The sequence below is a fragment of the Quercus robur genome, chromosome 5 (genome assembly GCF_932294415.1).
Source record: "Quercus robur chromosome 5, dhQueRobu3.1, whole genome shotgun sequence".
NCBI lineage: Eukaryota > Viridiplantae > Streptophyta > Magnoliopsida > Fagales > Fagaceae > Quercus > Quercus robur.
Genome location: NC_065538.1, coordinates 63,915,217 through 63,932,042, shown reverse-complemented (window position 1 = coordinate 63,932,042; position 16,826 = coordinate 63,915,217). Strand labels below are relative to the sequence as shown.

The 16,826-nt window shown below is 34.3% G+C and overlaps 1 protein-coding gene and 1 long non-coding RNA gene across 2 annotated transcripts; one reads left to right on the top strand and one right to left on the bottom strand.

The window, feature by feature from the left end:
* Positions 1-6,941: 6,941 nt before the first annotated feature.
* Positions 6,942-11,923, bottom strand: LOC126726645 (accelerated cell death 11). Its single transcript, XM_050431955.1, has 4 exons — positions 11,608-11,923; positions 11,353-11,525; positions 7,692-7,837; positions 6,942-7,259 (listed from the first exon to the last, which is right to left on the bottom strand). The coding sequence occupies exons 1-4, from the start codon at positions 11,797-11,799 to the stop codon at positions 7,153-7,155; spliced, it is 618 nt and encodes a 205-aa protein (XP_050287912.1). The 5' UTR covers positions 11,800-11,923; the 3' UTR covers positions 6,942-7,152.
* A 3,063-nt stretch (positions 11,924-14,986) lies between these two features.
* Positions 14,987-16,200, top strand: LOC126726644 (uncharacterized). Its single transcript, XR_007656020.1, has 2 exons — positions 14,987-15,229; positions 15,752-16,200. It is a non-coding gene; the product is annotated as an uncharacterized LOC126726644 (long non-coding RNA).
* Positions 16,201-16,826: the final 626 nt, after the last annotated feature.

Here is a 16,826-nt window from a genome sequence, read left to right as displayed (position 1 = left end):
TGAGAAAGGAAATGGAAGATAAACCAAGCTTAAAGATAAAGTGCATAATTTAAAGGAGAACAATATTTAAAGACTTGAATGTAAAAGCAAGAATTTAAAGAATTTAAGAGCAAGCTTGTATTTAAAGTGATTTAAAGACAAGACAATAATGTAAAATCTTGAATTTATAGACAAGACAAGAATGTAAAAACTTGTATTTAAAGGAATTTAAAGATCAAATAAGAATGTAAAAGCTTGAATTTAAAGGAATTTAAAGATAAGACAATAATGTAAACGGGTTGATTTAAAATTCTTTTTAAAGAAATTTCCCCTAAATAACTCCTAATCTCATCATATCCAAGCTTGTGAGTTCTTTTCCATGTTTGGAAAAGGGAGTCTTGGAAACCTCTACCATTTTCTTGGAAGCATACCCATATTGTGCCTAGATATAAGGTTTAGAACCCATTTAAGAGAAACCCATCAATGGTTTTACCATCTTCCCAGTAAGGATGGTCATGCATGAGAAAAAAATTCTCCACAAACCTTATAGTTAAGAAGATGAGGATTTTTAAAAGATATTGGGTTGTTTTCTCTTTTTAAATCTAAGGAATTTAAAGAGAGAAGACAACAAAGAGAAAAATTTAGAAACCAATTTTTTTTACAAGTGTAGAGAAAGCTTTATTGAATAAAGAGCATAAACAACAAGCATACACAAGTAGAGAGATATAGAACAATATGTAAAGAGCAAAAAGAATAGATGAACAACATAAAAAAAAATGGTATCTCAATAAATGTAATGATGTATTTACAAAGAGAGAATGAAGGAGAATGGTGTAACTATGAACAAAGTTACCCATCTCCATTACAAGGCTTACCAAGCTTACCTAAGAGCTTTGGAGGTGTAAAAATGGTGGAAGAGGGGGTTGGAGTTCTGTTTTGAGAGGGGCTTTACAAATGAAAAGGAGAGAGACTATATCTAAAGAAATTTCTAAAAGAGAGAGAGGATACTTTTTGGGATTTCTGTGCTTGATTTGGAGGTCAACATCACACCCAAAATGCCTTTATGCACACACAATTTCACTTTTCGTCTTTTTCCTCTTTTCGACCCTATTTTCGAGATATTTTTTGGAGGACTTCACAAGCTTGAATTTCTTCTCATTTGGTTTCCATGGAAAGATCTAGATTTCTAGTTTCTATAGGTCCTAACCTTGCATGATTTGGAGCTATTGTCGTCGAGATATTGCGTCTGAAAGGGAGGTGACACAATGTAGGAAATTTAATAGTACTATTCTTGGAAAATTCATTTCTCCCAATCTGGAGCAGATTTTAAGGAGCCCTTTTTGTGGAAAGTATATGACTCATCATACTTCAATCTGGTTCAGGTGTATTGCACCAATTGTTACTAAATCAGTACAGTTTATTGCATGAAAATGGTCCAAAAACAACTCTTTTTACCTGAAAATAATAATACATTAAATCAGGATTTTGGTATTTTCTAAATATCTCTTCCATTTTAACTGCAATTTTGGCCTGTGAATTGTTGTTTTGAAGGAAATTTCATGATCTTTAAGATGGTTTACAATTTACTTCGTTCGGACAATTGGTCAATTTTTTTTCCAAAAATGGTAAGTTTGATTTTGGATTTTTGTTCCATTGTCCAATCAAGGTTTTCACCCCTTTTTTATATTTAAATCATTATTTTCGCACATCAATCGAGGCTAAAAAAATACAGTATCGACAACCCCCAAACTTTAGGGGGTAAAATCCAAATTTCGAAATTTAAGGATGTAAAATCCAAACACCCGCAAACTTCAGGGGGTAAAATCCAATTTTCTGAAAATTTAGGGTGTAAAATCCAAAGACTTCCAAACTTTAGGGGTGTAGTTTGCAATTTAGTCTTCTTAAAATATTCAAAATTCAACGAATCAACTTGACGAATTAAACAAAATACTATAACTTGGAAATTTAATGGGGTCTACTTTCTATAGATCCTTGCTTTTTTTTTTCTCTCTCCATTTTACAAATTATATAACCTTTGTATTTAATTGTATAAAATTTCTTGTTGAAAACACCTAATTTACTTATGCGGCAAGAATTAGAATAAGTGTGAGTTTGGATTGGGCGTTTTGCTCAATCCGAGCATTTTGCGTTTTTTTAGTGGGTCCCATGGGTACTGTTAATGGACCACCAACTCAGCAAAACACAGATTTCTAGGTAAATTTAGTTCCCACAGCACTATTCATACCTTTAAAAATTATTTTGCTACAGTGTTTTCAGCAATAAGTTTTCAGTTTTCAGCAAATAAGCGGTATCCAAACACACCCTAAATGTGGTCATGGTTTGGAACCTACTCCAACTACCTATTGCGAGGAAGATTAGTATGCAATTAGTGGACCGGAGTGTATAGATAAGATCTATTTGAAAGTTTATTTATAATTAAAGGACCAAAAGTCCATATCAAAAGAGAAGGTTAAATTCTACTTCTTTTTAATCATGGAAATGAGTTCTATCATATTTATGTTCGTAATCTTGTTATGTTATGAAAGTTTAAAAATATGTTCAATATAATATTTGAATTAATCATATTTTTATTTGGAAAGAATTTTAATTATGGTAGAGACCTATTTCAGCTTGAAAACCAAAAACACAAAAGCAAAAAAAAACAAAAACAAAAACAAAAAACTAGGAAGTAAGTTTCTTTTCTGTTTTCATTTTAACAACTCTGGAGGACTTGCAAGAGTATGTAACAATTCTGGATGTTGTAGGGAATGACTTGCATAAGTCCAGAATTAATGTTTCTCTCTCTTTATAAACCATTATACTTTAGCTATGTATTAAATACAATTTAAAACAAAAAGTTGAGAAATTCTCTCTCAAGGGAAGGCTATGTATTAAATACAATTAATATAACAATCTCGATTCATGTGACTCTATACATACATTAGCAATAGTTATGGAAACTTGGTAAAGTTGTAGGCTGAGTGTATAGATTAGATATTTGTTTGACAGTTTATTTACAATTGAATGACCAAAATTCCATATCAAAAGAAAAGGTTAAATTCAGCTTCTTCTTTTCTATTATGGAAATATTTTTATTATTTTTATGTTGGCAATCTTGTTCAACACTAATTTTAAACATATGTTCAATATATTATCTATAATGCTTCTTATTCACTTCTTTTATACACTGATATGTGCATAAATTTAAGATGATTTCAATATATAAAAGGTTTGGTTCCAAACATGTTTAAACATGTTTAGAGCCTTGAGCTCTAGCTGTCAATAGGAAAATGACATTAGACATTGTTGTGGAAAATATGTTTATCATTTTTATGTTCGCAATCTTGTTCAACACTAATTTTAAACATATGCTCAACATAATATAGCTAATGGTTCATATTCACTTCTTCTACAGACTAATATGCGTTTAAATTTAAGATGTTTTCAACACAGAATAGGTTTGGCTCCAAAATGTTTGGAGCCTTAAGGTCCAACCATCAGTAGGAAAATGACATTAGACATTGTCATATGTAACGAACATGACTCACTTGACCAAACCAACCAAATGAGTCGTGTGCATTACACATGACATGATACATGTCATTTTCCTATTTGTGGTTGGAGTCCAAGGCTCTAAATATGTTTGGAGCCAAACATTTTCCTTGTCGAAATCATCTTAGAATAAAACACGTGTCAATCCGTAGAAAAAGCTAATACAACACATGACAAATCCTATGATATAGATACCCACAAAACTCTCAAGTAAACCAAATTTCAGTGATGGTGAGAGATAAAGAGGGGAAGCTAATCAGTAATTCAGTTCTCAGCACGAAGACCACCATACCAGAAGTAGTAGATATGGAAGCCATTAGATGGGTAGTTCAATGGGCAAGTAGCTAGGGTGTCAAGAGTTTTTAGTAGTGGGTGGGGGGAGACGCGAAATAGTGCATAATAGATGAAAAGCTACATGCAACTATATGGTTAACAGAATCCAAGTCCAATAATTGCAAAAACCAGCTTTAACATTGCTTATGAGTAGGCAACAAGGTGAGTGGCTCATGACTCATGAGTTTGGACATTGGGGGTGGCAAATAATGAAGTACGGGGCTCTTTAGTTTTTGGATAATTCTATTAATATCTATCCTTTTTGGGGCTAAGAATCCTAAATACTCAATCAATTTATGTAATTTCAATTCTTACTTTTGTAATTTGACATCCAATTTTGCACATGATATAGGTGATAACACAAAAAAAATCCAACTATTTTTACATTTGCACAGACCTATTTGGTGAAAATTAATTGGTACAATAAGTAAAATTAATTGATAGAATAAGTAGTAAAAGGGATAACAAAATGTAAAACATTTCTCATTAACGCTCCATTTGTTTTAAAGTAAAATATTTTCTAATTTTCAAGTGTTTGTTTGCAGTTAAAATCTAGTCAAACTTCTAAAATATTTTCCATTGACCATAAAATCATTTATAAAATTTGAAAAATGTTTTACCAAATTTTAAGGATAAAACATTTTACAAAAATACACAATGGCTTCCCTCACCCTATTTGGTGGCTAGGTCACCAATCCGGTGGGTTAGGTAACCGGTATCGGCAGTTCGGTGGCCAAAGTCGCCTCTCCGTTGACCCATTTCGACGCTCCGGTGGCCAAAGAAACTATTCCAGCGACCGGTGTTGGGGGTCCAATAGATGAATCAAATGTTTTGGCAACTGGTGCAGAAGGTTGGAGCCGCCATTCAGTCGACCGGTGCTAGCAGTCCAATGGTTGGACCTCCCTTTCTGGTGACTAATGTCAAAATCTGGTCACTAGAGACATCATTCTAGTCACTGGTGTTGGAGGTCTGGTGGCTAGAGACACCATTTTGGCCACTTGTTCTGGTGGTCTAGTCACTAGAGACACTGCTCTTGCGGCAGTCACTAGAGTCACTATTACTACTGCTAGTTTTGGCAGTTCAATCACCATACCTCTGACACCAATGACTCTAATGGTTGAGCTACTGATTTTGGTAGTTTGCTTGAAAATTTTTACTTGTTATACCAAACACCTGAAAATATTTTGCAAAAAATGTTTTACATGTAAAATTTTTTACCTATAAAATTTTTTACTTAAAAACAAAAGATGCTATGCAACTAGTAGCCAATGGCTCCCGAAATTAGAGATGGGTTGGGCCTTCTCTCGTTTCTTCTTAATATATCATTACTATTCATTAAATCTTTTTAAAAAAAAGTAGTCAAAAAGGCCATGGAAATGGATATGTTTGGAGCACTAGCATTGGAGGGTGTAAACACCCCCCAATTGCTATTTTACAACCAAAGTCCCAAAAATCATGCTCCATTCGGGTTGGCATATGTAAAAAATTATGCCACCTGTGAACAGTATACAACCTACTGTCTGCAAGTTGTATACTTAAAATCCATTATTTTATTCTCTCTCTCTCATTTCTCTCTTCTCTGACTCTCCCTCTTTTCTATCAAAATTCTCTGTCTATCTCTCTTTCTCTGTCTCTCCCCTCTTCACTCTGTATTTGCTTCTTCTTTTTTTCCTCTCCTCTCTTTCTTTCTCAGCTTTCTCTGTCTCTCCCCTCTTCAATCTGTATTTGATTTTTTTTTTCTCTTCTCTGTTCTCTTTCTCAGTTGTTTTTGGTTGGTTTGAATTGGTGGTTGGTTGTTTCAGTGGTTGCTAGGTTCAAATTGGTGGTGGTGGGTTTCGATGGTGGTCGTTTGGGTGTTGGCTGGGTTTCATGGTGGAGATCTGGTTTAAGTCACGGTAGATATTGGGTTATGGGTCATGGTGGAGATCGGGTTTGAGATTAGGTTTTTGAGTTTCAGTTATTTCTTGGTCTCAGTTCTTGCGTCTCAGTTCTAGTGGTGGTCAATATGGAGAGTGGAGGAGGCGTGGCTTGAATCGGTTGGGGCTAGTTTTGTGTTTCGGTGGTGTGGATCGACGGTTGGTTTTGTAGGTTGATTTTGGTGTTTCTGTGGTGGTTGAGTTTCAGTTTCACGGTGGTTGTTGGCGGCGTTAGGTTTGTTGTAGTGATGCGGTGGCAGTAGGTTTGGTGGTTTTGGGTTATTTGGGTTTGTTGTAATTTTTTTTTTTTGGGTGATTTTGGAATGGGTTTGTTGTGATTTTGTTATAGATTTAATTAGTTGATTTTGGTAGGGAAGGATTTGGTTGCTAGACTTGTGTTATGGATGTTTTTGGTTGCTGGGAGCAAGGAGAGGAGAGGAAGACTCCCTGGTAGGTAGTAGCAGAGTTGAAAAAATAAAGAGAGAGAGAGAGAGAGAGAGAGAGAGAGAGAGAAAAGATAAAGGAGAAAGAAATAGAGAATTGATTGGTTTATATTATTTTAATGAGTTGTAGGTAAAAATAGAAACTAGAATGTTAGGTGAGTTATAAAATGAGATAGCATAATAGATAAAGTAGGTTTTGAAGATGTAAAATAAGAACTTTTTTGTATCCTCGGATGCTAATGCTCTTAAAAGTGACATATCCTCAAGATTTTTTGAATTGCAAAATAAGATCGAAATCTATAGAGGTTAGGCTCTCTAGCTTTCTTTTTTTTTTAGAAATAACTTTGAACTTTCATTAAACAATAACCAAATCGGCTTAAAAAACATGAAGGAGGTGTGGAGGAACATCCTTCATCCACACCATAAAACCCGTGACATAATTAAAATGTCTAGCGAGATTATGAGCTACAAAGTTACCATGTCTACGAGTATGTGAAAAACCAATAGAAAGGAAAGACCCTGCAAGCACTTTTGCATCAAAAATTAAATGACCATAAGCAACTAGAGATTCTTCCTCACTTTTCAACGAGTTAATAATCAACTTCGAATCACCCTGACTTGATCACAATAAACAATAAACGAACCAATAGCTCATTCTCAAAAATATTCAGGTTAAATAAATTTAAAGCATCTCCAATTTATGAGTTAGTTTGTGGGATGGATTAAGCTGACACTATTCCACATATTCATTTAAGGTAATAAATAGCATTGTACAAACTCGGCCATTTGCAAGCAACATACAACACCGACTCCCATAAACACCTGTCATGATATACAATAACTTTGTGGAATTTGATAGAAATTCATAATTTCGACCTTATTCGAATAGATAGAAATTGATTATGTCAAATAAATCTAACAACTAGTGTTTACCAATCTACACCCAAATCTCTTGTAAGGAAGAGTTTGTCAATGTACAGGATTACAGGAGCTGATGCAGTAATGTAACTTTGCATTTGAATCCTTGCTGACGGCTCTGAAAGTAACATAGTGCAAATCAATACACCATTACTGATACCATAAATTTAAAAGACAAAAAACAATAATTTAAACCACACAAGCTTTGTCCACGCCAGCTGCCCCCATCCCCTTACTTTTTCTTTTGTTGCTTAGACAAACCTCAATTATCAAAAGCAGTATCAAGGATTTAAGTACAATTTGGTTTGATTTAATAAGCCCACATCCTTACTCTCTCCTTAACAATGTAAGACGACACCCACCAGCCCCAAAGGTTTTGGAACAATCAAAAAGGTCAAATAAGTAAGATGGGTATGAATTTTTCAAAACAATTCATAAATTTCATTCAAATACTAAAAGCATTTGAATAGACATGCATTTTTTTAATGTACTTTACCGAGATTTTCAACTGAGCAATTGTATGGTTTTACCAATTAGTTCATGAACTCACCATCTTCATTGAGCTTCTGCAATAGCTGTGCTTTTGTAGGAAGGGCATACATCCCTGCTGCTACAGCTTTCCTGATAGCCCACCCATGATGGGGAGCAAATACCTGTGCATAAGCCTTAGTAGCTGCATCCTTCAGGGAATTTCCGCTGCCATATGATAATCAAGAACTGTTAACTTTGTCTATCAAATTAACCACATTACATTGATTTAAGCATCAAGATCACTCAAGTTAATATTTGTAACAGATTTCTGAATTTCTAGGCAAAAAGGAAAACTGATCATGGTACATTAACTTTTTATGTCTAATCCCTTCCCGGATTTATAGCCCTTTTGGGAAAGATATGTTTTCAAAATTAAAGCATTTTCCAACCAAGTTCAAAGCATTACTATCTCTACTTACTTTGAGGGAATATGAAAAGATTTTATTGTTAAATAATTTTCTATTCAGACAAACTGATATCTTCAAGAGGAAGGCATATCTATTTCCATCTTTTTTGTACCAACAACTGTGACCCTGCAGACCCACAAAAATCAACTTAAGAAATCTATCTCCTAAGATTTCACTGAGAAAGACTACCTACCTACCTACTGTCTCTCCCAGACCACACAGAAGCAAGCTGCAGAAGCCTTGTGCACTGGCTACAAAGTTGTACCAAAAACTAAAAAATCAACGGAAATTATAAATACAGTACATCATTAGACCTCCTCAGTTGAATCACAAAAAAGACCTTTCACCACCCCCCCAAAAAAACTCCAACAAAAGGAAAGGATACTTTGAATTTTGCTTGAAGTGGTGGGACAAAAACCAAGTGTGGTAGATCATACTGAAATTGAACTTCATGGAAGGTTTGATAATACCTTTCATTTTTTTCTAGGTAAAATACACACACATCCCAGGGGTCTAGAACCTATAATCTCACTCCCCCTCCTTACTTTTATAAGAAAAGGCACTTTGAATTAATAAATTAGTAGGGGCTAACCGTTAACCTCACACCTTCCACTATCCTAGTAGGTTGGTGATGCCAGACTAATAAAACTAATAAGCATGCATGTAGTCCAATGATACTACCACAGAGAGTAGTTAATATAATTGCATGGACGAGTCTGAGTACACAAATAGGACATAAGAATAAGCTTAAAAACCTTTCAAGGCACAAGTGCCCAAAAAAGAAAAGGAAACCACTCCACCATAAAAGAGGTCAGGGGAAAATATAGTAACTCGTTGCTCTTTTTTTTGGTAAGTTTGTCCCAAGCTCACCTCAAAGGAGTACTCTAACACTTCACTAATGATTTACCTATATTTCTGGTAAAACTGTTAAGAACCTGATAAAGTTCTCAATGTTTAATTAATTTGGTGGTTCTTCGAGGGAAGCAGGCCTCCTAAGATGGGATGAGATTGAGAAGAGGGGAAGTGTATAGGAAGAACTGAAACTAAACTTTGAATATTCTCATTGATGATCTCTTCAGTACACCATACAGTCCTTTTATACATCAACTTGAGACTACAACTAAGATTTCCTACTGTAACTGACAGTAACTAACTTGTAACTACTAGACAGTTGTGCTACTAACAGCTAACAGTAATCCTAACAGCACTCTAATGCACCTGTGATCAATTAGAATTACACGTGATAATTATAACAAGCACCTGGTACAATCTAACTATTACACTCACACAGCAGCTATAGCCTGCTCGTGCAGCAAGTACAGCCTGCACAGCACAACCACGTACCCTCACCACACCATGGCAGCTCCTCTCATGCACATCCTAGCTTAGCTCATGTACTCACAGTAGCTTAATAGGATCTTGACAAAAACCAAATTATTCCATTAACTGTAAAATACTACTAATCAATTGGTTCAGTTGGAAGCCAAATTGTCATTCTCTTATTATTGCTAGGTAAGATCTGAAACTTAGAACTACCTAAGGCCGAAGTCATCCATTTAGCACTTAAATCAACCCAATACCATAGCTAAGCACTTAAATCGGTCCTTAAGCCCTTGTTTATCCAAATCCAGCTTTGACCCAATACCATAGCTAAGCATGATAGCCTTTCAAACTTCACTTGTTTCTTTAATTCTTTTCTTATCAATAAGTAAGAATTCATGTGGAGAAGCACCATAAGAGAGATAGACTTTTGCAAAGGGAGATTCACTATTCCAAACGAGCAACTTCCCTCCTATGGACACAACGTTACGCATAACAGGACTGCAAATGAATCCCTTAATTTCAATTCCCCTAAAATTCCCTTGCCAACTCAAACAATTTGATATAAGGTGTGCAAGATTGCCAAACCACCTTCTAAGGAAATACTTCATCTCCATTATCCCTCAATTGTTTTAAACAAGGCAATTACCTTGATCTTTTTGATCCTTGACATCCAGCAAAATATCTGATTTTCACCTGAACTATTTACCTTGCCTCCATAAAGCAAACCAAAGAACACACCACCAATCCATTTGCATACATTTAAGTACCCCTTGAGACACAAGTGCACCCCTCCTAGACTCCTCAGTCCTTGACAAGATAATATTACTAGAAACACATACACACTTTAAGTAAAAAAAATTAAGTACTGCAAGTTTGATCAGAATCAATGGTTACAACAAGTAAAACCAGATCAGATATTTAGCATTGCAAGCCTTAAAATATTATACTTCTACAGTGAAATTAACAACTCTATAAGTTTGTATTAGCAGAAAATGCCAGCTTATTTTTTAAAGCCTCACTTGTTCTATGTACACTTATACTTTTACTTGACGTACTTTTTCAACAAAATAAGCCACTGGAAGAATTAAAAAAAGCCCATCCAAACACACTCATACTGCTTTGACAACAAATTTGGAAAATAAAATTGAATATTTGATCATAGTAATGACAATTATATAACCAGTCAAATATTTACCATTGCAAGCTTCAAAATCACATTTCACATTAACATCCAACCATAAATTCCCAAAAAAGAATTTAAAATTCTGATACATTCAACAGTTAATTTCATCACATGATCAGGTAGATATTTATGCAAATCAGACACAGTCTACCCAAATTTACTCAAGTTTTCCTTACTTTATTTTCTTCCAAATCACATGTTAATATCTATCCAGTCCATTTGACAAGGACACTGGTATTTCTTGGCTTGTCATCTTCACCATTCTTTCGTATCTACTACAGCCTCTAATAAAACTATATTCCACCAATTCTTAGTCTGGCTAACTCTAAAATTAATCAGCTCTAAAGTTCCTCATCAAAGTTTCAATTCGTTTTTCTTTTTGATATGTAAGTTTAGGCCCCAAGGGGAAGTAGAAGGGCGGCTTCTAACTAGTGACATCCGCTTCACGAGGCATGGTACTTGACCAATTGTGCTACCCCCTTTGAGTTTTCACCTAAGTTTTAATTTAAACAAGTTGCTATATCTTGGCAGAAACAATTTCCCCTATTTGATCATACTGTCTTGTAACTACATAATCTAAACTTTTCGAGCTAAGAAGCACGGACACTCCAAAATCCACCACCAAGCTGGTTATCAAAATTATATTTTGATGTATGCAATTTACTTTGAAAAACTTCTAATATATGAACATAAATTATGTTTATAAATAATATATATGTATAAACCAAAAAAAACTGTGAAGGAGTTATTGGTAAAGGTATACATACTCAGTAACTATAATTTGTTCAAAGAGAACCTTAACCATGTCGATCCCACGTTTGACTCGCAAGAGATTTCTGGTATGACTCCCACCTTTCTTCACAGTGTTGGCTTTTACATCTCGCTCAACCATAGCCTGCAATGTCCCAATTGACTTCGATGCCTCCACCAGATCATTCACCTGTTATCAAAACCAAATCGATCAATTAATACCAAAGCCTTCGAATCATTCATGCATCAAATTCAAAACCCAAGAGCTTTACCTTGGCGACGTAGTCCATCTCGGCGAACTTGAAGGCGATGCCCAAGCAACCGAAGAGAGGCGAGATGAGAGAGCAGGCTTGAGAGAAAGACGCGACATCGATGTCATCTGGGGTCTGGGAATTCACGGTGGCTTCGAGCTCCTTGAAGGACTCGGAGATTTTCCTCAGAGGCTTATGGTTGTTATCAGCCATTTGGTTAACTTTGGTTGTGTTCTGAGAAAGATGAGAGAACAATGTTGTTTGCTTTGGTTTCTTGTTATTGTTCGTTGTTCACTTCTTGTTTGAATTGGAATCGAAGTACATTTACGCTGTTTTTATTAATAAAGAAAGATGCTTAGAAATAGGAAGTCTTTATGATTCTAGTCTACGCCACTTTTTTATTTTTTATTGGAGGATGGAAAATAAGATGGTTGACGTTTTAATTATGAAAGGGATCTTTTTCAACGTTACTCGTCCGACACGGTTAGCTCGTCCGACATGAAGAAAGCATGAGGTGTGAGAGAAGTAAAAAAAAAAAAAATGTAAAAGTAAAATGGTAAAAAGTTAAAAATTTTAAAAAAAATTATTCATGAGTTGAAATTACTCAAAAAGTGATTTTTTTTTTTTTTTACTTTTAATCTTAATCATTAATTTTTTTTTTTAAATTATTGCATGAGTAATAGTCCTAGTTCTCAATTCGGAGAAAATATATCTTGAGTCTATTTGGATAAGCTGTTTTAAAAAGTAAGTTTTTAAAAATTAGTATTAAAATTAGTGTTTTGAAAACATAATTTTTAAAACCACGTATAACGTTTGGTAAAACTCGTGACAACATTGAGAAGAAGTTTTTTTTTTTTTGGTCAACTGAGCATTTGATCTATATTTGTCTAAAATTATTGTTTAAGTGTAAATTACCAAAATAGGACACAACTCTAACACCAAAGTACACTCATAAAATAATTTCAGTCAAATTCCAATCATCCCACCACTATAGCTTTTCACCAATCTCAATAATAATATAACTTTCCCAAATCAGACCCTATCATCTATTCTAAACCACCAAAAAAAAAAAAAAAAAAAAAGATTTGAAAAGTTGAAACCCAAATCACAAATAACGAAGTGAAAAACTAACGGGAGAAAGAAAGAAAGAGCTTGCAAGCAATGGCATTCTCTAATTGTGGTGATTGAGCTTGTAGATGGTGCAATTAAAGCTCTACTAGTGCATCTTCTTTCTACTTCCAAAATATATTGCTACATGTGATTGGGGTACACCAGATTTAAGAAGCCTCTACCTAATGTGTCACGACCCAAATCAATGAAACATGAATTTAGATGCATGACTAACTTGCTAATCTTACATAACTCAATAGACATAATTAATTTAAACATAGTTCAATAAAACTCCAAATAAAAAATGCTCTTAATAAATCTTTTACAATACTAAAATCCAAAATTTAGAATAATCTCCAAAATACTATGAGATCTAAAGCGGAATAAAAATAACTAATAATCATTTAGGACTTCAAGTATTATTGACTTCGCTTAAAAACTCTCACGCTCTACCTTGCACCTTACAAAACAATCCAATGGTTTTGTCCTCCAACTAAACTTTAATTTGAAAATTGTAATTAATGGGGTGAGCCACACATCTAGTAAGCAATTATACACAATACACAACAAGATAAAGTCAAGCAAAGTACAAGTATTGATTTTTCACAAACTCATTCAATGATATCAAATATAATTATTCTAAAACATATAAAGAATCACGTAATATATATGTAATCACACCTTAAAATCATTTGAAAACACATACAGATAATTGATCAGAACATAGTACCACATATACACATATCACATATTCTCATATACAATCCTGTGAGCGGATACCAACATCTAACCCCTGCTGGTAAAGAATCAACACTTATTCTCACATACAAACCTGTGAGAGGGCTTACACATATACCTGATCAATTTTAAAAACACTTATTTTTGAGTCACATATCACAAAAGCATAGTTTATACAAAATAGAATAATTTTCTTGATATTAACAATTATTCCAAATATAAAGGCATATCGAATATCACAATATTGAATTGAAACATAAACCAAAGGATACTTGACTCTCTTAAGGAATGAGTATGAACTGAGGAGTTTATACAAGTATTTTACAATTCTTGAGCAAATCTAAAAAAATCAATGTGCTAAAATAACATTTTAAATACCATTTGGAGAATAAGCATATGACTTTGAAATCACTTGGTTTTACAAAAATTTAAAGAACAAGAACCTTTTTAGAAGACTTACATTGAAACTTAATTATTTTCAGAAAATAGTTTAGTTTAGAAATCATCTTTTAAATGAGATTTGGACATTCAAAACGTTATTTAAAATTCGAAGTTTATCTTTAAAACATTGTTTAAAAGTCGAAGTTTCTCTTTCAATGATGTAAAAATGCTTTCGATAAACTTTGGAAAACGTAAGCTTTAAAAACATAACTTTTGAAAACCTTTAACTTTAAATCTCGATAGATACATCTGTCGAGTTATATCTCGAGCTTTAAAGAACATCATTTCTTCACTTAATTCTTGGACAGATTTGCATGGCTTCAATACTTGGACTTAAACTCTTGTTCCTTGAAGTATTAAACACATCCAAGATCTACCTAGTCACAAGTAAAGTGCATTTTGTCAAAGGATTAGCCAAGTCTAAATTACATATGTTCTTAACATAATCCACATATGTCCTAACAACATTAATCGAAACTCATTTTACCATGAGGAATGCAATAGCCAACACTTTAGGATTTAATATATAACCCCAATGCAAACAATGGGCCAAAACCAATATGATTCTGTTCATGAATTTAACATTCATTGACCCTACGGATTTAATATAAGAATTTTGGTATGAAATCTCAAATCTGTCATTATCCTTTTAAAATTGTAGACGTGTTGAACCCCTTTTTTTTTGACGTGTTGAACCTAAATGGTTCTATGTTTCGGAATAGTCAACACCTAGGCATAGACTATCAAAGCTATCAATAATAGAAAATAGGACTTTGACAAAATGAGAGCTTGCTAGTGAAACATGTGTGGGGTCGAGTGCAAATTGTCCAGCAAATAAGGATTAACATTATGGTATAGATCAAACTACTTTTAATATTTGGTAGAAAAATAGTTCTTTTATCACACATGAGCCTCTCGCATAGTCATAACTTCGTGTCATTTGACTGTGAATAGTAAATTGCAACCAAATAATTTTGTGGCTAGCTATGTAACATCCCTGTCAAAAAAAAAAGGGGGGGGGGGTGTCAAGTCAGATTTTTAGTTCCCATGTGCCCCCACCTAACCCCACTTCCCACCACTCATTTTCTCCCACCTCTCTTCTCTCTTTTGGTCAGCTCTCTCTTTTCTTTCTTTCATTTTCTTTCTTTTCTCTTTACTTAAACACACACACACACACACACTCACTTCCACACTCACCCGCCGGCCTCCACTCCAAACCACACCATCTCACCATCATTTTTCCGGCAAGATCACCGGAAAAATACTTAGGAACCTCACAGCATCTTCATCATTTTATTTGAGGTTCTAGCTAATCTCCTTGGAGCTTGGAGAATTAGGATTTTGCGATTGCGAGGTAAGTAGCTTTTAATGGGATTTTGAAAAATAACCATGTTATATAAATGTTTTTGGGTTAGACACGCTTTTGGATACTACCTATGGAAATTATATTTTCCTAAAAACTATTGTGTCGTAACCTTAATATATATATATATATATATATATATGGAAATGCATCATATTTGGTATTGCATTTGGGGAAATGCATGAATTGTTGATATGGAAAAATGAGCATCTTTAATTTAATCTTTGATAAGAAAATCTTGGATGTTATGGTATATTAGAAAATTTAAAGATTTTTATCTTGTCTTAGTACTTGGGAAATTGATAGAAAATTTGTTTGACAAGAATAAAGTTGAAACCTTCCAAACTTTGTAGAAGTGAGATTATTTAAGGTTTTTTGAAACTACCTAGATATGAACTATGTGTTTCAAAGTAATGTAACTTGTGAGTTGTTTTAACACCATGCCATGTGTGATTTTCCGGTGATCACCCGATTTGGTTTCCGTAATCTTTGTGACAATGGAATCAAATCTAGGTCAGTGCCCTTTCACTTTGGATGACGCGTTCTTCCCTGCTGTCCATGGGGGAAAGAGGTTCCTTGATTGTGTATGGGTGAGGCTACTGTCCATGGGGCCAAGAGACCACATGCAACAGAGGTCCTATTTGACGCGCTCTCTCTGCTGCCCATGGGGGGAGAGAAAAACTTTGAAGGTATAGGTGAGGTTGCTGTCCATGGGGCCAAGAGTCTGCATACTAGAGAGGACAATATCATGCCAGTTGTGAATGGGTGGATCCCCTAACCGGTTTATGTGGTAGTATGGTATATTTATGATAAATTACCGTATGTTAGATTTTATGGCTTTGGAAATTATATGGTTAGTGCTCACAGATTATAGTATATAGTTTCAAGGTATTTACTTTGAGAAACTTTGTGTTTCATTATTAAATCATTCTTGTTATATTATTATTATTATTATTATTGAAGATGAAACTTGCGTTTCCCCCACCCCCATTAAATATGCTACTTGCTGGGCTCTGTTTCATCCCATTATTTTATAAACTTTTCAGAGTAGGCAACAACCTTTTGAGACAGTTTTTTGGTGGCTAATAGTAGTTAGACTAACTACTGATGGAGGTTGAACTTTTGTAATGGATATATTAGATAGTGTACATCTTAGACTAGGCTTGACTCATTCTTTTGTATATTATAGTGGTTATGACTGTATTCCCACTGATGGGACAAGTTGTTGATATGTAATTGTTTATTCAGACCTTTATTCTTTTGTAGCCAATGGTTCTTGTAATTAATGCTTAGAGCTCTGACTTATTCTGAGAGTATATTCTATGGGATTATTATGATAATTCTTAATGTTGGTACTTGATAGGATTTATGTGGATTGAATTGTCAAAAAGGAAAAATTTACAAGTACTTGAGATGTCTTTCTCATGCTTTGGACCCTTTGGGGTTTGGGGCGTGACAAGCTAGCCTCCCAAGTTTCCTAGCAAAAGACTTTTTCTTTGTTATTAACTTACTGCTACGTTGGGTTAAGACTTATAAGCCTTATTGCTCATGGTACGGTACAATTCCGTTGACTTACTTTTTTATTCTA